The sequence below is a fragment of the Ylistrum balloti genome, unplaced genomic scaffold (genome assembly GCF_031769215.1).
Source record: "Ylistrum balloti isolate Yb309-2 unplaced genomic scaffold, AGI_CSIRO_Ybal_v1 Utg371182, whole genome shotgun sequence".
Lineage (NCBI taxonomy): Eukaryota > Metazoa > Mollusca > Bivalvia > Pectinida > Pectinidae > Ylistrum > Ylistrum balloti.
In genome coordinates, this window is record NW_026782644.1 from 430,857 (window position 1) to 452,927 (window position 22,071).

The window sequence follows — 22,071 nt, forward strand, 5'->3', positions numbered from 1 at the left end:
GCAGAGCAGTATGAAAAGTAATTTACATTCCTATTTGCGATTTGTCATTGTCAGTGCAAACATTAATAGGTTAGGACTATTTCAGTAAAGCATCTACTTCACCCCAAGACTCCAAAATAATAAAAATCACTTACCTTCTACGCAAATAATAAGTTAAATACTATGGGTAGTACCTCTACACGAGGCTGGGGGTGGGACAGATGCTTTACCGGAATAGCCCTTAGACATAAACAATAGATTTGTATGCATTAAATGGTTTTATACAATTCTAACTTTAATACAAGATATATATATATATATATGTATCTATGATTATTGTGAGCATGATCCAGCGAAGTCATTTCTCCAAGGAAAATCTATTATCTGTACATATATACAGTGTATCCTCTAAGTAAAACCTTCAGTGAATTCTAGTAAAATATATCTTTATATACCATAACTATTGCATTTTACAGTCCTGGTTATCCTCATCTTTCACACTAGAAGTGTGAGTATCAGTTTTACGTAGATGTTTACGAATCTCTGGAGATTTACGTAGACTGAGAACTCTCTTAGCTTGTCCTGCTTTCCTTGTCAGATCATCAGATGTATGTTTAATCTTACTAGGACTGTTGGTGATCGTACTGAGAGGATTCTTGTTGAGTTGCAGATCTGAAGAAGAAACAATCAATGTTAATTTGCAATGTTACTTGAGAGCTGAATTTTCACTAGTCAAGTTCTTAGTATAACTACCTAGAACATACACAAACTGTACCTGAAAAAATAACAGATAAATCACTGTCTTGAGCTTATAATTAAAGTTTTTTGTGGTCCCTGGATAAAGAGAGAACTAGAAGATGTGTAAAACAATGACTGTGAGCAATAACATACCGGCAGCACTTTTGATTTTCTTTGGCACAACTTCGTCACGAGCCTCAGACTGGAGTTTGCGTTTCTCCTGAGACCGTGTCAGGACCGGTAGCCCAGTTGACTTTGTAGTAGATGATTTTGCACTCCTTGACCTTGTGACAGGTGAGGAGGATATTTCTTCACTGCTATCTCTCTGTTGCTGTGGAACCTGCAGTTGAGATACTTTGGTCTGTGACTGAATTTTTGAGTTTATGTCTTTTAAAGAGTTCTGTAAGATTTGGGAGGATGAAGACCTAGTTGATGGTCTGTGAGACACTTTGTCCACTTGAGATTCATTTGGTGATCCTGGTTTTGACACTGAAACAGAGGGATAATCTAGTTTCCTTGAATTGACTGGACGTCGAGGTTCAGGTTTCACCATAGTGAAGTCTTTGACATTTTCTATTATAGATGGCTCACTGGTTGTTGTACTAGATGAAATGTCAGAAACCTTTGAAACCACTTTTTCTTCTTTCTTCTGCATGTTCAACATTTTAACTACAAAAGAAAGACAATTTTTAAACATAAGTACATTGTACCTCCATAAAATCAGCATTAAAAGGCTTTTACTTCCTCTAATTAGGACCCCATGCTTCACTTATGTAAATCCTAAAAAGGTTGATGTAATAGGCAATGGATCTCTATGATTTTTGATACCATAGTTTTCTTGAGATGATAGCTTAAATGATCTTGAATTTCAATAAATAATGGCTATTCTTGTGATGATAGTTTAAATGATTTTGAATTTCAATAAATAATTGCTAAATTCTTGTGATAATAGTTTAAATTATCTTAAATTTCAGTAAATAACAGCTATAATAAGGAGAGTCAAATACAATAAGGCAATCTTAGATATTTCCAATAGAATGCCATCTCTACAAATATCAGTGCTATCACATCAGGTCAAAATGTTTCAGTTCATTATAACACTGCATAGCAAAGTCCAAGTGACAAACTGAAATATTAGCAATACAATATCATCAATATTTCATAACAAGGTGAAGTGTACACACTTATTTTTTTCTTGTTATTTGTTTCCTAAAGTTTATTCATTAATTATGTCACAGATTCTGCAATTGTTTGGGTTATGTTACAATAACGTGACATTGAAGTATGTTAACACTAAAGTGGACCCATGATAATCTGGACAAAGATCTACTGCCATTGGACTATAAAAAAACATAACTTAAAAATTGTTAGTTTTCACTTCCTGGGACTTACAATCCTTTTTCACTATAATATATATATATAAGGACCATGGGCTGAAGTATAACATGTGATCACATACTTAGACCTGTCACTCTGGTATTTAATGAAAAGTTCTGCTGTTTCAAGGATTTCCTTTCAGCCATTGACTGCAGTAGTTCCTCCTGATATTTATCTCTCTCAGCCTCTGCTGTCTTTAGTCTCTCTTCCACATCCTTGCTTTCCTACAATATATAACATAACATAATAGAAAATGAAAAACATCAATACCTCCACTTTGATGTACATCAGTATTATTGTTTAGCAAATTTCCAGCAACAATATCGATAACCTTGAAATACAGACTTATTTCTGAGAAATACATAAAGATATTCATCAGATTCTCATATCTTTTTTACCAATGAGTAAAATTTGACAAAAATCCCTTACCATCAAAAGGCCACCAAAGTAAGATCTTTGTAATGGCTGATGAATATATATATATATATATATATAATGACCTTGACCTTGGCATGAACTGATCCAAGGTATTGTGATTATTTGATCAAGATCCCTTAAAGAAGTGAAGTCACTTAAGGTGATGTCACTGAAATGGTTAATGATTTTCAATAAATAGTAATGATGAAATTGATCTTAGAACTATGGAACACAAAAACCATTCTACTGATAAAGCCCAGCACCTGTAATATAAGGCCGGTCTATAAGTAGTGTAAGTAAACAAAACTGTTCATTGTGGTGTCAGCTACAAGGAACAAACAATATAATCTATTTATTATTAAAGAAGCACAGAGGTGAACATATAAATAGAGATAATAACAGGACCATCAGAAGGCATTTGCTGGCTATTCTATAGAAACTGTCATAGATGTGGGAAGGTATATTAAAAAACAAACTTGGGCATATTGCCAAATAAATACAGCAAAGACAAAAATACTAATGTTTCCTTTTTTTCTTAATCACTGTTCATTCTGCTCTCTATGTCAACAACCTCATCATACTTATATAAGCTATTATAAATGAATTTCATTGTAAACAGACTCGGATCTAAGCAACTTTGTGATTAGAGCTGCCTCTCTCCTTCTCGATACTAAATAACTCCAGTTGTTGTGTAGGAATTATTTTCTTAAGTTCCAACTTACTGCCTTAACATTTTATCTATGGACTCAAAAAGGAAGTTATCAACAAGTGAGGAAGAGTATCACAAAGGACAAGTAATACTTCAATATTTCTGCCTTGATAAAGAGGTAACATGCACCTTTGAATCTTATACTCTGGCTAATGTTGCATGAAAACGCTTTTGATTAAAAAACATACTGATGCTGATTCTGGCTCCCTGTTGCCACGCAGTTGTTTGAGCTTAAGTGAGCGAGCCTTCTCCGCAGACAGCTCTGTCTGTAACTGAGAGCACCGACTCTCCCACTTCTTCATCACCTGCAATGATAATACAGCTTGTCACTTACAGACTGAAGGAGCCTTTATTAATGGACATAAAGTCCTGGTTAGATTGTATAATACAAGTTCCTGATTTTGCTCTCTTGTAATAAACTGGTTTCCCAGTCAATAAAAAAAAAAAGAAAAGAAAAGATGAATGACATGAATTTGCTGTTCAAATATCAGATTGCTGGGATGGTAAGATGGATAAATGATTCTGTTGGAAAACTTCTCAATGAATAAATATATATATACCTTAAGACAAAACAATCTTGAATAAACATAAAATGAGATATCAAAAATTGTAGAGAGAGCCTAAAGAGGGGAAATTGTGATATTCAAAATACAAATGTTTTATATCAACTTGCTTTAGCCATTGTTTACAAATGTGACTGCCTTGTTTCTAAATTTGTTCTGTGCTATTTTCATAGGGCTTTTTCAAATCAGTTTGGTGGTAAAACAGGACTTTCAGAAAGGGCTTCTGGCACTGAAATAGCATCAAGGCATAATTGCAGGTGTAAACAGTGTTTATTCACTTTCTACTCATATGTTTTCATTGTGGTGTCCTTAAATATGTAATATTGTAATCATATACCTTAACAAGTTTCTCCTCTTCAGTTGTCTGTGTCTGTAATTTATCGTTGAGCTCTGCGACCTGTCTCTCAGCTAGGTCAAGTGCTGCTTGAAGCTCACCACTATCCTGACCTCCTGCAGCCTGGGTCTCAAGCTCAGTGATTGCTTGGCGCAGCTGCTGCATCTCGGACTCATACTGTTCCTTCATTTTTTCTGTAGTCATAGAGTTATCACCCATCATCCTCTCGATTTCTTCTGTGTGACAGGAAGTGAGCCTCTCCACCTCAACTTGATGGGAAGACATCATATCTGCAATTTTAGTGTCCTTATCAGAGATGTCTGCAATCATCTGTTCAAACCTCTTTGTAAATTCCTCCTGAAAAACAAAAATATGAGAAATATTTTTCATAGTAGGCATGTCCTCACAGAGAAATTATAGCAGAAATGTTCAAAACCAATCAATCCTTTTTATGTCTTTTACCTGCAGTTAGTTTGATTTGTTTTCTATGTTTGAAGAGGAGTGTGATATTTAGCATATTGATAGTCTTCACACCAAAGATGGAATACCAGCCTCCTGAATTAGGCTTTCTTTGATCTTTGATTGTATCGGATAGAGTTACAATTCATAAATAAATGAGAGGGTAGAAAATGTTTGAACCACAACAAATAAGGTACTGGAGGCGTCTTAATAGAATATATGTCTTTTAAACCTGACAAAGAGGTGAGATGTCACAGGTGAACATACCTTGATGGCTTCTAAGGTGGCATTGGCCTGCTCGTATTTGGTGAGTGAGCTCTTGGTAGTGACTAGCTCTGCCTGTACAGCACACAGTTGGTCATCCAGCTCTACACGTTGTGCCTCCTCGCTTGCCAACTGCTTCTGGACATGTTCAGCTTCTTTCTCCTTATTATGACACTCTCCCTTCACATCTTCAACCTGTTGATCCAGATAAAATAAATTTTCAGAAACTGATAAAATTTCTTAGAAATTACAAACATGTATTTCATTTTTAAAACTACCATTAAAATGAATGTGTCAGTCAAACTACATTTTGATTTTGAGAATCAAAATTTATGGTAATTACTCTTTAGAGGTATAACTTAGTTTTGAAAACTTGACATTCAAATAAATCAAATCTGTAAAGGAATGAAGAACCAAAATTGTTTTAGATTTGGCTGTTACATTTCACAACAGACATCTCTCAAAGTTGATAAATTACACTAGGTATCTCAAAACTTTATAATCCACAAGACAATCCTTGCAGTTCCTAACTAAAAACTGAAAAATGGTCATTACATTATCCTCATAATAAACTAGTGTACTATCAAGTACATCAAAACAGCATTAAAGGTAAATTGGATTAGATTAAAAAAAAAAAAGTTTTGATAATTAAGATGTGTTTACCTCAAGTTTGAGAGCATCAATAGTCCTTTGCAGCTGTGCTTTATCATTCTCCAGGTTGAGGAAATCACTGAGTAGTTCACTCTTCTCTCTCTCTTTTGTTGCACACTGCTGTGTCAAGCGCACATTGTTCTCAGTTAATGTCTTGATTTCTGACCTCAGTTCCTCAAGTTGACCATCGACCACCTGCTGTGACTCCTCTCGGGAGGTCAATTTTTCAGTAACTTCTGCTAATTGTTTGTGGACCTCACTTAACTCTGTCTTTACACTGCTTTCTGATTCACACACAACTCTGTGTTTCTCTAATGTCTCTAACATCTCAGTATTTAGAACGTCTAAATTGTCATTTAAAGTTAAAACTTGGGCTTCTAGCTGTTTCACTTTGTCCTCACTCACCTTTACTTGTTCTGTGAGATTAACATTTTCATCACTCAGATTGTTTTGCTTTTGTGAGCAGGAGTTGAATTTGTCACCAATCTCTGCAATTTCTACACTGAGGGCTTCAATCCTATCTTGAAGTTCTTCCCTCTCGACTGTCCAGGATGCCTGCTCCTGTTCCATTTCTATCCCCTTACATTTGTCTATATTCTGTAGCTCTTGTTCCAACTTAACTGCTGTCTGCTTTGCCTCTTCTCTCTCCAGCTTTGCCTGCTTCAATTCAGATTCAAGATTTGCCTTCTCTACATTCAGACTTTCACTCTCCATCTCTAGTGACTCCATTGCATCCTTGAAGCACTCCATATCTGATTCCGCGGCTTTTTTCTCCTCGGTCAGACTAGCAACCTGTCCCTGCAACTCTGTCAACTGTTTCTCTTGCTCATCCACTTTGTTGGTTAGTTTCTGAGCCTCTTGTTTTAGTCCAGTGATTTGTGCATCTTTTTCCTGAATCTTGGCAACCTTCTTCTTCAAAGAGGCCTCCAATTCTGCTTGTGCAGAACTCAGCACCACAAGATTTTCCTTAATCACAGACAAATCTGATTCTGCAGCCATAGTTCTATCCACCATTTGTTCTTTATCAAGAACGAAGTTATCAAGTTCTTGTTGACACGCTTGCTTTTCACTTTCAACCTTCTTCATTCTATCCATAACTTCTTCTAGTTCTTTTTGAATTTCAGAAATTTTCTTTTCCTTACAATTGATGGTAGTTTTTAGCTCCTTACATTCCATCTCTAGCACATTGTTTTGGGTATTTCCATCTCTGATTTGATTTTCAAGTTTTTCTATTTCATCCCTTGCTGCTGTCAAATTCTGTTGCAGGATTTCATTTGAATCAGAAAGGTCTTGTTTATCTTTATCTAATCTGGTAATAGCTTCATGTGTTTCGCCTTTCTCTACAGACATCCATTCAACCTCAGACATCTTCTGACAGTATTCTTCTTCTAATCTTTCACTCTTTTCCTTCCATTTTTGACAATCTGCTTCCAATTCTGAACAAGTTTTCTGATTCTGCTCTACAATGGCCTCCAGGTCTTTGACCTGACTCTGTTTTGTTTCCAGATTATCTTTGGTGGATTTCATCTCGATCTCCATCTTCTGAACACAGGTATTCAAGTCCTCCTTGTCTCCCTGCAAACACTTCATGTCCTCAGCATAGGAGCTCACCAGTGATGCCAAGTTCTGAACTTCTGCCTGTAGATCGGAGATACGTTGAGAGAATGTTTGCGTCTGCTGTTCTGAGCGTTCCTCACTTTCCTCAAGCTGGATTTTGTACTGCTCTACCTCTGTGTTAGCTTGCTGTGCCTTGCTGGTGAGTTCTTGATTTTCAGCACTAAGCTGGCTGATACGATCCTGTATTGCCTTGTAATCTATATCCAGGGAGTCCCGTTGGTGCTGAATGTCTTGGGAGAAGGTCTGGGTGGCCTGAAGCTGGGATTGAGACTCAGAAACCTGTTCTTCTAAGCACTGGTTGTCTTCTTTTAATGTTGCCATCTGCTTCTCTAGATCTGTTACCTTGTGTCTCAGGTCAGCACTTTCTTGTGATGTTTCTGACAGAAGGTCACTGAGACGCTCTTTCTCTGACAGAATTTCCTGCATATTTGATTCATTTACTTGTAAAATTTCTGACAAGTTTTCCTTTTCTGAACTTTCAGTGTCAACCTTTGACTGTAATGATTCAAGTTGTGCATTCAAGGAGAAAATTTTATCCTTGAATTCCTCTATACTTATTTCTTTGTCTGCGATAACATTCTCCAATGTCTGTCTTTCTTCTTCTCTGTCAGACCTTAAAGTCTCCAACCTTTTCTCCATAGAAGTAATTTCAGAAGCGGCATCTGTAGTTCGGAGAGAGTTCGAGGAGAGCTCTCCCTTCATATGTGCAATTTCAGCCTCCTTGATACTGAGTTGTTCATGGGATGTTTGAAGTTCTTGTTGAAGATTTTCCAACTTACATTTACATGTCTCTACTTCCTCTTCCAAGCCTGAAATTCTTTTTTCTGCTGTCATTAAGTCACATTCCAGTACTTTTTGATTCTCTTCATTGTCCATGATTTCCTTTTCAAACTCTTCTATCCTTTTCCTCAGGTTGTTTCTTTCCTCTTCTACAATGGCTGATTGTTTCGCATTATAATCAAGTGTTTCCTCATGATGCTTCAGTGTTTGTTCGAGATTTGAGATTTTACCCACCCAGTCTGAGGAATTCTGTTCCACAGTTCCTAGCTTCAGTAATAACTCCTCCTTCTCTTGCTGGAGAGCAGCATTTACATCACCACTCTCACTCAGTCTATGCTGCAAGGTATCACACTCAGATTTCATCTCTGATATCTTCAGATGGTTGGATGATAGTTGTTCCTTTGTTTGGGTCAGTTCACACATCAGTTTCTCCTCTGTATCTTGTAAAGTCTTCTCCAGTTCCTTCAATCTGACAGTGAGATCATTCTTTTCACCAGTCACATTCTCAAAACTATGCAAGAGAGTGTCCTTTTCTGAGAGTAGCAGACTGACTTTCTCTGTTGCCTTAACATGGTCTGCTTGTAGTTGGTCAAGTTGTTGCTGGAGTGTCTTGGACAAATCGTTCTTGGTCTCGAGCTCAAATCTAGTCTCCTCTGTAGTTTGTACAGATCTCGCCTTCTCTGATTGCAGGGCAGATAACTCTGACTGCAACTCCTCCATTCTATTTTGTAGATTGTTCTTTTCATTCTCAAGGGATACCACTAATCCTTCTAAATGTTTTCTGTCATTTTCAAGAACTGTCATGTCATTCTGGGAACTTTGTAAAATTGAGTCTTTTTCCAAAAGATTGCTCTCCATGTCAGCTTTTTCTGCAGCATGTTTTTCCATATCAGCTGATGATGCCTCCAACAAAGTGTTCAGTTTGTTTTTCTCTATTTCCAGTGCTTTGATGTTTTCCTGGAATTGCAACTCTTTCATGACAAATTCATCTTTCACCTGGGATAATTTTAGAGTAGCATCAGTGACTGCAGTCTCTAGAGAAGTTACCTTCCCTGTAAGTGACTTAACCTCAGCTCTCTCCTGGTCAAGAAGATTTCCTAGACGCTCCTTTTCGTCCTCCATCATTGTGCTATTATTTGTCATCGCCTGGAGTTGATTCTGCAGACTTGCCACAGATTCACACATATCAATGTGTTCCTGATTGGTCGAGTCTTTAAGACTTGTATTCTCTTTTTTAACCAGATCCAACTCACCACGTAATTGAACAATTTCCTGTTCTTTGAGAGACATTTCTAGATCCATACTTTCCAGTTTACAGAGCAAATCTTGCTTCTTTGCATGAAATTCAGTTTCCTGTTGCTTCAACAGATCCATCTGTTTCTTCTTTTCAGAATCTATGGTGTTATTCAGTTCTGATATTTCATTTTCTACACTAGCAGTCAGATCAACCAATTTTTTCTCTAGATCTCCACACTGTTCCACTCTCTCAGCCAGATTTTTCTCAAGTTTGGAAATTGTCTCAGTTGATTCCAAAAGTTTGCTACACAAAGCCTTCTCTTGATCTAACCAATTTCGTTCCTTTGTGTTAATTTCTTCTGTCAATTTTTCCAAGTTTATATTAAGTTCAAACCGTGCTTCCTCTTTTTCCTCGAGCTCCCTCCTGAGTCTCTGAATAGAACCCTCACACTCATTCATCTTCTCTGTCATCTTCATGTCCATTGCTGCCTCATCAGACAGCAGTTTTGAGTTCTTTTCATCCAAGTTGGATACATTTGACTTCAGTTCCTCCACTTGTGACTCAAGTTCAAAAACATTTTGTTTTAAAGCAATTTCTTCATTCTTGGAGGATTTTAGACTTTCTTGCAAATCATATCTTTCTTTTTTCATCAGTTCAACATCTGAAGATATTGTCTTCATCTTGTCATCAAACTCCTGTTGCTGCAGCTCTTTTTCTGATTCTAACTGCCTGATTTCACTCAGTTTTTCGTGCAGCTTATTCCTTAATGATTCCATTTCCTCTTCAAGACGTTTGATAGTTTGCTCCTTCTCATGTTTTTCCTCATTTACACACAGCATGTTTTTATCTGAACTCTCCTTCTGACATGCCATTTCATCCTGGAGTGATTCAATAGCCTTTAGCTTTGTTTCTACAGTGACCTGAAGTTCACTGATGAAGGTGTCCTTTTCCTCTAGATTTTTTGTCAGACTCTCTACTTGCCGTCTGAGTGCTTCCATATCATTTTCCGTTGAGGCGTTCTTTGATATCAGAGCATCATACTCCTCATACATCTTCGTGGATTTATCTTTCAAAGACGTCAACTCTGAGACATTATTTTGTAAGCATGTCTCCTTGTTTTGCAGTTGATCCAATGAATCCTCTAATTGCTTTTTCATATTTTCCATGTCAATATCCTTTTTCTCTCTTTCCTCATTTTTCTGTGAAATTAACTTTTCACTTTCCTCTAATTTCTGACCAAGTGCCTTTAGTTCTTCATTGCTTTGATTTTTCTCAGATAGTATGGTATCAAGTTTCTGTTTCAGCTCCATTTCCATGTCTCCTGTTTTTCTTAAATTTTCACCAAGTTGACTACTGGTCATTTTCAGTTCCACTTCTAGATCTGCACACTGACCTTTTAATTTGTCGGCATCTCGTTCCAAACTTGCAATGTATGCTTTCAACTTGTTATTTTCTTCCCTTAGGCTGTCTGTACTGCTAGTGAGATTCTGAGATTTGTCAGTCATATCGGCAATGGTGGCATCCCGATCTTCAATGTCCATTTCCATCATGTCTAGTTTACATTTAGCTGCATTTAATTCATCTGATAAACTTTCAACTTTGGTCTCTGCTTCCTCTAGATGGCACTTTAATTTTTCTTCCATTGTGCTATTGGAATCTATCAATGAATTATAAGCTGATGTTTTGAGCTCCAGACGTTCTGTTGCATCCCCTAATGCCATTTGCAGACGGTCACATTCTTGAGTTAAGGTTTTTTCACTTTCCTTAGTCTGTTGCAGTTCCTCTCGATGACTATTTAAGAGTGACTGTATGTCTGCCATATTTACCTGCAGTTTCTGTAATTCCTTGACTTTCCGGTCCAATATTTCCTGTATATATTCTACCTGCACTTGTAAGTTTTGCATGTCTTTCTTGTTGGATTTCTCTAGTTCTTCCTTTTCACTCAACAAATTCTTGAGCTTTTCTTCATTAATCTGAATTGTTGACCTGAGTTGTGTGATTGTATCAAGGTACTCTTTCATACTGCTATCTTTCTCATCCATTTCAGTCTTCAGATCTGCTGTCTTGTTGCTGAGTTGATCATATTCACTACATTTATGATCCAGTTTACACTGGACTTCAGCAAGAGAACTCTCAAGTGATACAACCTGTTTTTCGAGACGTTGCTTACATTCCATCTGCTCACTGAGATCTGAACATCTGCTTTCCCAGTCGTCTTGAAGTTTACCACACTGCACTTGTAAGCTGTTGATGCTTTCGTCCCTTTCAGAGAGATCGTTTTTCAAGTTTGTGATAGCTACTTCCAAATCCTTCAATGTATTACGGAGTTTTACAATCTGATTGTCTTTGTCCTCACATGATGATGTCATCTCCACTAGACTGTATTTAAGCTTATCTGTTTCCTCACAGAGATGCTGGTATTTATCATCATCCTCCTGTAATGCCTGAGCCTGCTTACTGACAACAGAGCTTTGCTGCTCCAGCTGTGATTTCTGATCTTGGCAACATTGTTCCAGTGCAGTGTGTTGTTCCTGGAGATTATCTATTTTGACCAAAATATCAGCCATCTCTGTCTCAGCTTTGGTCAGGGCCTGTTCCTTCTGTGACAAAGAGAGCTTAACAGCTTCCAGACTCTGCTCTGTTCCCTGCACCTTTGCTGCCAAATCTTCCATACATTCATCCTTGTCTTCTACATCCATCTGTAGCATCTCCATCTTAGTCTGGAGCTGTTGGTAATTTTCTGTCATTGTATACAATTCTGTCTTCTGTCGCTCCACCTCCTGATCACGGGCTTTTATCAACTCAAGTCCTTTGTCTTTCTCTGTTGTAACAGTATCAAGCTGTTGTTGGAGTTTGGATGTGTCTGTCTCCATAGATATACACATAGACTGTGCATCTTTCTTGACACTCAACAACTCCCTTTCTAAAGATAAGAGAGTTTGTTTCTTATCCTCCACAGCATCATTTGCTTGTTTTAACTGCTCCTTTGTGGATTCTTTCTCTTTCTCTGATGTTTCCATCTTTTCTGACAGGCTCTGACATTTGTTAGCCAATTCTTTATGTTCATTTTGAAGTTGATTAAGAGTTTCTTTCAACTTATCATGCACTTCATCTTTTTCCTTGATCAATTCTGTCATTTTCATTTTCTCCTCTTGAAATTTAGAATTCTCTTCACGTAAATTGTTCAAACTTTCAGTTAATAACTGACAATCATTGTCAGCTTTTACTTTGAGAGCAGAAAGTTCAGCGTCTATGTTGCTAGCTATTTCACTCTTAGTGGTGAATGCATCGTTAGCCTGACTCAACTGTTCCTTTAGTTGATTGTTATCTGTTGATATGGTTTCCATTTGATCCACAAGAGACTGGCACTTTTGTGAAAGTTCACTATGTTCCATCTGCACATTCTTCAGTTCTTCTTGTACTTGAATGCACTCCTCCTCCCTGACTTTGAGAGACTCTTTAATCTTATCGTGTTTTTCCGTCATGTGCTGGAGTTCTTCACTTGTACTGCCCAGGCATTCTGCCTTTGTTTTCAGTTCCGCTTCAGCTTGTTGCTGAACTTCACTTAGTTCTGACCTTAACTGACCTAATTCTGCAGTCTTCAGTTCCACAGTGGTATTAGCTTGAGACAGCATACTTTGTAGTTGTTCTTTCTCCTTTATCACATCCTTCATTTCTTTTTCTATAGATTCTAGTTTAGCCCCAAGTTCTTTCTCAGAAGCCTTCAGTTCTCTATCATTGGTTTGTAATTCTGCACACAATTTTTCCTTAATTTCAACAACTTCAAGGGCCTTTTCTTTTTCCACACGACACTCCTCATACTCCTGTTGAGTCTTGGACAGCGTGTCAAATAATTCTTGACAGCGGATTTCAGATTTTTCTTTTAATGAGGACAATTCAGTCTCCATCTCCAGAAGAGCCTGGTTTTTACACAATACCGTAGAGTTGGCTTGATCATACTGACTCTTGAGTTCATTGTTTTCTGATTCAAGTGCCCCAAGTCGATCATGGTATCCCTGAAGCTTGTCAGTTAGGGAGGAACTTTCAGTTTTAAGGTCAGCTAAGTCCTGTCTGAGCTGATCACATTCTTGTTCCTTCACTATCAGCAGTTCAGCAATTTTCTCATGTTTGTCCCTGGTAGCATCTAAGTCTCCTTGTACACGCTCAAGCTGCTGTTGTTTTGCCTCGAGACTGGAGGAAAGCTCATCCTGTGATGACTCTAGTTGGTTACCTAAATTTTCTAATTCATTGGTCTTTGACTCCAGAGCACTCTCTGCCTGCTGTAATTTAGTAGAAATTGTCTGTTTCTCTGTAACCAAGATTTCATGCTCCTCTGTCAGAGTTTCAAGTTTTCCTTCTAATTCTTGTTTGGTTGATGTCACATTGTCCATCCTACTAGTAATTTCCTCCAACTCAGTTTCCTTCTTAGAAACAATATCCTGGAGTTTATCTTTTTCAGTCTTTGATGTTTTTAGTTGATCTCTGATTTCTTTTACATCCTTCTCCATGTTATTCCTTTCATTTACAAACTGTTCTTGAAGAGCAGACAACTCTGCCTTTAAAGCTTTGGTTTCTTTCATGTGTGACTCAACAGAATCCTTGGCAAGTTCTAACTTCCTCTTTGTATCCTCTAGCTCACCAGTTGTATTTTTATATTTCTCCTCTAATTGACACAGAGCATCCTTGGAACTATTCAACTCATGCACATTTTCCTCTTGAATTCTTTTTAAGGCATCATTCTCCTGTTCCTTATTTTGCAAAACAGTCTTTATTTGTCCTTCATTGGCCTCAAGAACTTTGACCTTTTGCTCAAGGTCAGAAATTTGTCCTGCGTTGCTCTGGGCTACAGAGTCCACCTGCATCTGTACAGACAGCAGTTGCATCTCGAGTGAGGTGATCTCTGCAGCCTTGGTGTCTGCAGCTTGTTGGACATTGGTCATTTGACTATTCAGCTCAGTTAATGTGTTCTGGTGTCGTTCCTCGCACCTGATCGCCTCATCCTGCAGACCCTCCAGAGCTTTCCGGAGTTCCTTTATCTCTGTCTCCTTGTCCTCCACCTGTTTCTTAGACTCCTGCAGGTGGTTGGTGGCCGTCATGTGACTGGAGTGTAACTGATCTAATTTGGTCTGAAGGCAATGATACTCATCCATGGCCTTCTTGTGTTTGTTCTGTAGAGCGTCAAGGTCTGACTGGTACTGTGAGTTACTGAGGGATAGTTGAGCGTTTTCCTTTTCTTTTTTCTCGATAGTGGTCTTCAGATCCTGGAATTGGTTCTGTTGGTTCCTATGATCACTCTGAAGCTGCCGTAGCTCCTTTTCCGATGCTGACAGTTTCTCAGCCATCCCCTTGTACTCTGCTTCCTTTTCATTACTCTGGTGTTTCATTCGAGCCTCTGTCTGTTGCCAAGATTTCTGCATCTCTGAAATACACAACAGGTAACAATGAAACCCCACATATGTGTGATCATTTCTAAATAGCACAGGCATACATCATAAAAAGAAGCAAAACTAAACTTGTATATAAAATAACAATGAACATAAGCAAATTATATGACTCATCTAAGGACCATAGAATCCTAGAGAAACTGAAAACTACTGGAGTTTGAACAACTAACCATCTGATGATGGTATGCTAAAAGTTTTGATTCTTATATAACACCAAGTACTTACGTTGCGTCTGTCTATCTTTTTCTGTAAGACTGTCCTTAGTGACCTTGATATCATCCTTCAGTTTGTTCACCTCTTCCTCCTTGCTCTCTAATTTCTTCTGCATCAAAGTCTCATTCTTTTTCATTAGTCTGTATAAAACAACAATGTGAGTTTACAGATATTCAATAGTAACTCATCAAGTTACCTGTCATATCAAGATGTTAAATTATATCTTGTTTTCAACACTTTTTAAAAGGTAAAGTTTAAATGAACATTATCTTTTATAATATTGCTTCACTCGTGTGAAGTAGCACTAGACTATTAGGTAATTAGCTAAATATCAAGGAAAACATGTTTGTAAAACTCTGGTTTTCTTCGATATCTAGCTTATAAGCCCCGTCATTAGTTAAGATCAGGAGTTACTAACTTATTGGCTGGTGTCATACATAATAAAATAATCGTCCTCTAAATTTCATTTCTAGAGTTTTTCTGACATCAAAACCAATCAATTTCAAACATTTTGCTGATGTCCATACAAACATAGACTATGATTCTGTCAGTTAACAAATCGGTGTCAACATGTGTAAATAGATTAAAGAGCAGATCTCTTGAATAAATTGTAATGACATTTCTGTTTGATTTGAAAGACCTACATTATCATGAAAAGAAGTCAAGATCTAGTCTTGAGAGATAACCCTTTTGGTTTCTTTCCATGTAGTTATGGAAGTTAAATAATGAAGACTTAAGACAAGCTCTCTGTAGCCTGTTTACACTATCTAGACTTATGTCATACTTTCTGTAGCCTGTTTACACTATATAGACTTATGTCATACTTTCTGTAGCCTGTTTACACTATCTAGACTTACGTCATACTCTCTGTAGCCTGTTTACACTATCTAGACTTATGTCATACTTTCTGTAGCCTGTTTACACTATCTAGACTTACGTCATACTCTCTGTAGCCTGTTTACACTATCTAGACTTACGTCATACTCTCTGTTGCTTGTTTTTGTTCCTGTTGTGCCAGTTGAACTCGCTGTTGAAGCTTGCCTTGCTCCTCTGACACCTGCTCCAGTTTGCGAGTGGCATCCTGTTGCTGAGTCTGTGCCTTCTCCACCTCTGATTGCAGCTTGTTCACCTGTAAAAAACAACTGACTGTCAAAACACTTCTATATCAGATAATGTCTAAATGTAAACAACCTGGCTTAATCCAGCCAATTACCGAGTATTTTATTAATAATTGAATATGCTTGAAGAACATGAAGATTATCATTGTAATTTTATGTGTAATATCTATTAACCGGTACATAATATGTTTGTCAGCCAAACCATACATCTGAGTTATGTCTAAGTAACAAAATCATGTTTCTTGATGTCTGAAAACCTCACGAAGGTTATGGGAGCAATTTTTTTTGATATCTCAAGATGTCATGAGTACACAAAGAACTAATATTCTACGAATTATAAGATAAGATTTTATCAGATGACTAAAGAAAGTGTTTTCTCCGGAAGAAAAGCACCAACCCAAACCTAGAAAGAATACTACCAATTAACGGCTGAAAAATTAATGTTTTATAAAACCTTTTAGCATTGACACACTTGCAATCATTGGATAACAAGAAATGAATCGAATTACAATATCGAGAACCTGAGGTCCATGACATCCCTAGTCTACAGTAACCCAGTTTTTTCTTTCCCCTTTTTCAGAATTTATCATCTGCATCCAGGTCATTAATGAGTTTGGGTCAATAAAACCAGCAATCTGATAACATTCCTATCGCTTACATATATCTATCTTCATTAGCACAAGTAAAAATTAATATAGAGACCAACATATCGCTATTATACCATTCCTACCTTCTGGGATTCTGCCTCCATCTGGGCCTTGACGTGTGCCAGCTGACCATCCAAACATGATATTCTGTTGTCTTTGACCTGAATTTCCTGTGCTAACTTTTGTCGTTTCTGCTCTACAGACTCACAGCTGGCTGACAGTGTTTGCAGTTCTTTCTTTAAGCTGCCTGTCTGGTTCTTCTCTTCCTCTACCTTCCTCTTCTGATTGTTCAATGCCTGGTAAATTGAGATATACAGCAAATTAAGTAATGTTATCTTTTAAATGGCAAAACAGGTTTTATGTGAATTTATGAAAAATAAACCCCAAAAAACAACAACATTCCTTTTTATTTGTTTTTGTTATAACACCAAAACATTAGAGGAGATTCTGTTAGGTTTTCAATCTCTAAAAATCAAAACAACTGGATGATTTGACCAATGAAATCGGATTTTCTTTATGTAATTTAACCCTGCATTTTATTTTTTTGGGGTTCCTGTTTAACCAGTCACCCATATTATCCAATTTTTAATGGCACCAATCACTCATAAAACACATTTTAGTGTTGTCCCAACCACCCACAAAAAGACAATTTATCTGCCGCCTGATGCCCCCACACATTTAATTCTGGAACCACCCTTAGAATACTTACCTGAATGATAAGTTTTAAGGAGGGGTCACTATCAAGATTTCTCATGGGGCAAATTGTGTTACATTTTTTACTGAAATAAATTCCATAGTAGTCTACACAAGACAAAATTGATTTGGATTGCCTGAGGTTCTCACCAAATTTTCTATTCAACATTATCCAGCTTTAATCAATCATCTTAATTTTAAGTACAAACATGTGTTGCACTAAACCCAAGCTTACCTGCTCCAGGCTGTCCACTTGGAATTGTTTCTGGTCCCTCTCTTTCTTGACTTTATCCAGCTGAGCCTCAATTTGACCAACTTTCTGCAGTGCCTGGGATGACAGACCGTCCTTCCAGTCCCCACCTCCAGACCAGGAACTCCCATTAGCTACAGAAACTAAATTAAATCAGAGTTATTAGAGATGTGGTAGGAACATTAGACACTTTCAAAAAATAATTTTTCTCAACAACTAGGTATTTCTTTAAAGTAAAATGATTGAGGAAATCTCTCAGCAAATGAAAGTTTATGCAAATAGACAATGTAACATAATAAAATGGTCAAAATATTTGACACCATATATTTAATAACAAGCATAGATTATTTTTTTTCATATACCTTTACTATTCTGGGTACCAACAGACTCCATAACATTCCCTCCTGGTACTGAATTAGCTTGGTAATTAACTGATGAACCAAAGCCTGTAATAGAACTACTTTGATGATTGGCTGAGGAACCAAAACCTGGTATAGAACTGGCATGGTGATTGGTTGATGAGCCAAAGCCTGGTATGGAACTAGTTTGGTGATTGGCTGATGCACTGAAGCCTGGTTTCATATTTGCCTGCTGACTGGTTGATGAACCGAAGCCTGGTATAGAACTAGACATCTGGTTGGCCCGATTTAGATTATCCACCTTCATAGACAAATCAGATGATTGCTTTTGGTATTTCTCCAGTTCCCCTGTGGAATGCTTAAGCTGGTCTCCAAGCTAAAAAGTTTGAATGGAAAAATTGTGAAACACCAATATTGATAGACAATTTCTCTAGTTAACTGTTGTTCTGTCTGGTACCGATAATCTAGGTCCTTGACTTTTGAGCCATGAAACATTCTTACTTAAAGTTTCTTAGATATGAGTTTTTTGTTCTGTATCACATATTTTCTTAAACTGCAAAGAAAAGATTATGTTGGTGACCCAGATTCTGGATGCCACACCCACATTAGACATTGCAGTTCAGGGGTATTAGTCCTTGCTGTTATTTAGAGTATTCAGTATCAGTCATTCTTATACTATTGTGTCGGCTTCACTTCACTTTTAATGAAATAGCCAATGATTTATGGAGTTGTAGGATAATTTTACCTGCTTTGAGGGTCCCTGGGAAACCCTGCTTTAATGTCTTTGTTTGCCGATAAATGATAATCACATCAACTCTTTTACAGGGTTGTCAAGCAACTTTACCTGCTTTGCCTGTCTCTTTAATGGCCTTTTTGTTTAATGGGGGTGTAAGACAATTTTATCTTCCAACCTAATGGGTTTTTTTCTGTTTTACAGGATTAAGACAATTTACTTGTCTCTCTGAATGGTTTTGTTGCAGGATACTGATCATGATATCTAACATTTAATGGGGTTGTAAGACAATATTTCCTGTCTCTCTAATAGCTTTTTTCTGTGTTTAACTTAATTGAAAGAAAATTTTACCAGTCTCCCTAATGGCTTTGTATTCTGATTAACCAGACAGTAAAACAATTTTCCCACCTCTCTAAGTAATTTTACTTGCTTGCTACTTATCATGATATCCAAAGTTTAATGGGAATGGAGAACAGTTTTACCTGTTTTGCCTGTCTTTCTAACTCTTCCTTCAGCTGCTGAATCTCCATCTGATCTTTCTCCCTCATTGCATTTAACTGCTGTAGCTTATTCTGTAGATTACTCTCCATCCCTGTTTTGTAGTTTATAAAAAGAAAATCAAAACAATGCATCAATAAAACTTCTTGATTATAAATACAAATAGACTTTATCATGTTTTATAAATCAGTAGTCAGTTTTAAGTACAGAACTAGTTGTCTAACGCTGATAACTTCTTTTTATACCTGCCAATTAATAACACTCAAAATGTGTTTCTGTCCATACAAACTGGTAACTGCACATCTTTGCTGTAGAAATTATGCTAAGAGTTACAAAAGGTGAAAAGGAGAAGTACCACTTCGGGTTGTTCTGCAGCCTAGCAGTAATCAGTATGTTATTCAAAACATCAGATTTTGTGTGGTTTCATAGAAAACATTTTGGGGTCAAAGTATCAGGGTGGGGTGAGATTTGAGGGTGTGGGGATGTTTTTAGAACACAATACCTGTGGTTGGTGCAGACACAACAGGTTTTCTACTGTTGTCAACATTATGCTTGAGATCACTTTCAAGATTCCTAATACGGTCATTCTGACTGTCCAGCTGGACCTTCTGTTGTTTACAATACTCTTGCAGTTTCTGGTGGTCAGCTGTCACTTTCTCTATATTCTTGATGGAACTGTCATAATCTCTCTGGAGCTTTTCTAGCTCACCCTGAAGCTGACTCACCTGTAAAGAAATCAATTATAGTCTAGGTGAAATAAAAGAAAGAGCTTTTGCTGATATTGAAACTAAACGACTGACATTATTACACACAAACATATGGCATGTCCTTCATTTTCCTTTTCAATTTACGAAGAACTATGTGAATGAATTGACCAGGCTGGTAATTGTGTTTGTTGCATACCATTCATACCGTTTGTATTGTTGTATACCATTCTTTTAGGATATCCTTTCTCTCTTACTTTTGGTATCAGTTTCTTTTCTTACATGTGGCACATCATGCTTATGAAATCTTTACACCAAATAGCCTTCCCCTATCGATAATTCTGGTCCTTCTCATCTTTGAAGATACACCTAACCATTTAGGATGAATACAATAATTTCACTGCATTTTTTCAATAACTCATGTAAATTCAACCTACTCTGTAAAACCCTTGTGAAATAAACTTAATCACAATTTCCATGTAAAAAGTAGTCAGCATCCACTTTATATTCAAATTAGTAACACAAGAAAGGATTATAGAAATGATGATCAAACCTTGTGGGTCTCAGCTTCGTACAGAGATTTGGTGTGAGACAATTTGCCCTCTATACAGGAAATATGATTGTCCTTAGTTGTGAGCTCTTGCACCACCTTCTGGCGCTTCTGTTCCAGGTCCTGACAATTTTCAGACAGACTCTGATTTTCACGTTTAAAAACTGCTGCATGATTCTTCTCTTCCTCTACTTTCCTTTTCTGCACTTGAAGGGCCTATATATGTAGAACAAAGTTAATGAAAGTTCATGAGAATTGATGCCAAAAAAGAAAAAAAAATTTTAGTTGCATTTTACTCAATCTATTCAAAAGGATAGTGTGTATATTTGCTAAAGCTTAGACTCTGATTAAGCCTTTTAATTTCATTAAACCATCACAACTAATTGCACTATACTTCTTAAAGGTATAAATGATAGAAGGATTAATTTAAAACCCACACCTCGGAAAGTATGACATTGGCATACCTGTTCAAGACTATCTAGCTGAAATTGCTTTTGATCCCTTTCTTTTTTCAGACGTTCATATTGTTGCTCTATCTGGCCAATCTTTTGAAGAGCCCGGGCCGGCAGCCCATCCTTCCACTCGTCTGCTGCCCAGCTCATCTCTGAAATTTTACCGATAATTATCAAGCAAGAATTCTACATAATTTTTACGTCCTGTCAATTTTGCTTTCATTCTATATAAGCAGATCCAAAAAGCCATATAAATTTGATTAAGAAAAATAAACTGATTGCATGAGCCAAACTATTTTGCAATTGTATGATAAATACAGAGCAATTGACAATCAGTAATTAAAGGAATGAAAGAAAACTGGTTGGGAACTCCTTCAGAAAGTCAGTAAGGTAATGTCAGTAATGGTAACTATGAAAAACATCTATGTATTTTACCACTTAGTGCACCCAAAAAAAAATATTAAAATGATTAAAAGATAGAATTCCAGAAGTTTGATGTTTATGTTGGGGCAGTATCATCTCACAAAATCAATATGGTCATGACTTATGGAGCCACATTTTTTTGTCATGGACAATAGAATTCTTCTGTATATAAAAACACAAAATTTGAGTGACCCCTGCAAGGATAGTCAGATAACTTCATACTGGACCCAAGGATGTAGTCCCTTACATAGCAAACTCCCTCCCCCTCCATTAAAGGCATGCTCATAGAAAAATAAAATTATCTAAGTTATTTCAGAAAAAGTTATGTAGTTCCGAGGTTTATGTATCTCAACATAATAAATAAAATCATATCACAAAAGCAAATAAAAAACAGGTAAATCCGTTGTATTATTGATTACTGATTTTTTTTAAGAGAGAGGGCCTCTATAATGTATTGATGTAGTGTCATTGTAAAAGTTAAAATAGATCAGAATATAATGTGCATGTTCGATCGGTGCTAAAGCCAAGGACCGTTACCTCCTCTATGATATGATCATTAATAATAATATACAATAGGGGCTCTTCCCAAATATTTACAACCTGTCCTTACAAATCGAGTCATTATGCATATTGTTACTAAGATTTCAGTGTTGAATGTCCGAAGCTATGTCTCCCACTACAACAATTCCTACATAGGCATATAAATCAATCGTAAGCGTAAGTTTCTTACAACTGACCGATAAACAAAACCTGAGAAAGGCGCTAAAATATTTTGGACACTAGATGAATTGACAATTTGGTGATAAACTATGAGTGAAACAGTATGAAACTGGTTCTGTGTCGTTATATTAAACTGGAATTT

General features: G+C 36.9%; 1 protein-coding gene across 1 annotated transcript; it reads right to left on the reverse strand.

The window, feature by feature from the left end:
* Positions 1 to 429: 429 nt before the first annotated feature.
* LOC132561225 (centromere protein F-like) lies at positions 430 to 20,936 on the reverse strand. Its single transcript, XM_060225955.1, has 17 exons — positions 20,799 to 20,936; positions 20,338 to 20,550; positions 19,583 to 19,805; positions 19,065 to 19,174; positions 17,853 to 18,225; positions 17,476 to 17,633; positions 16,631 to 16,843; positions 15,760 to 15,911; positions 14,795 to 14,922; positions 5,504 to 14,544; positions 5,353 to 5,377; positions 4,844 to 5,067; positions 4,121 to 4,474; positions 3,409 to 3,525; positions 2,177 to 2,318; positions 871 to 1,386; positions 430 to 651 (listed from the first exon to the last, which is right to left on the reverse strand). The coding sequence occupies exons 1-17, from the start codon at positions 20,934 to 20,936 to the stop codon at positions 440 to 442; spliced, it is 12,339 nt and encodes a 4,112-aa protein (XP_060081938.1). The 3' UTR covers positions 430 to 439.
* Between the last annotated feature and the right edge of the window lie 1,135 nt (positions 20,937 to 22,071).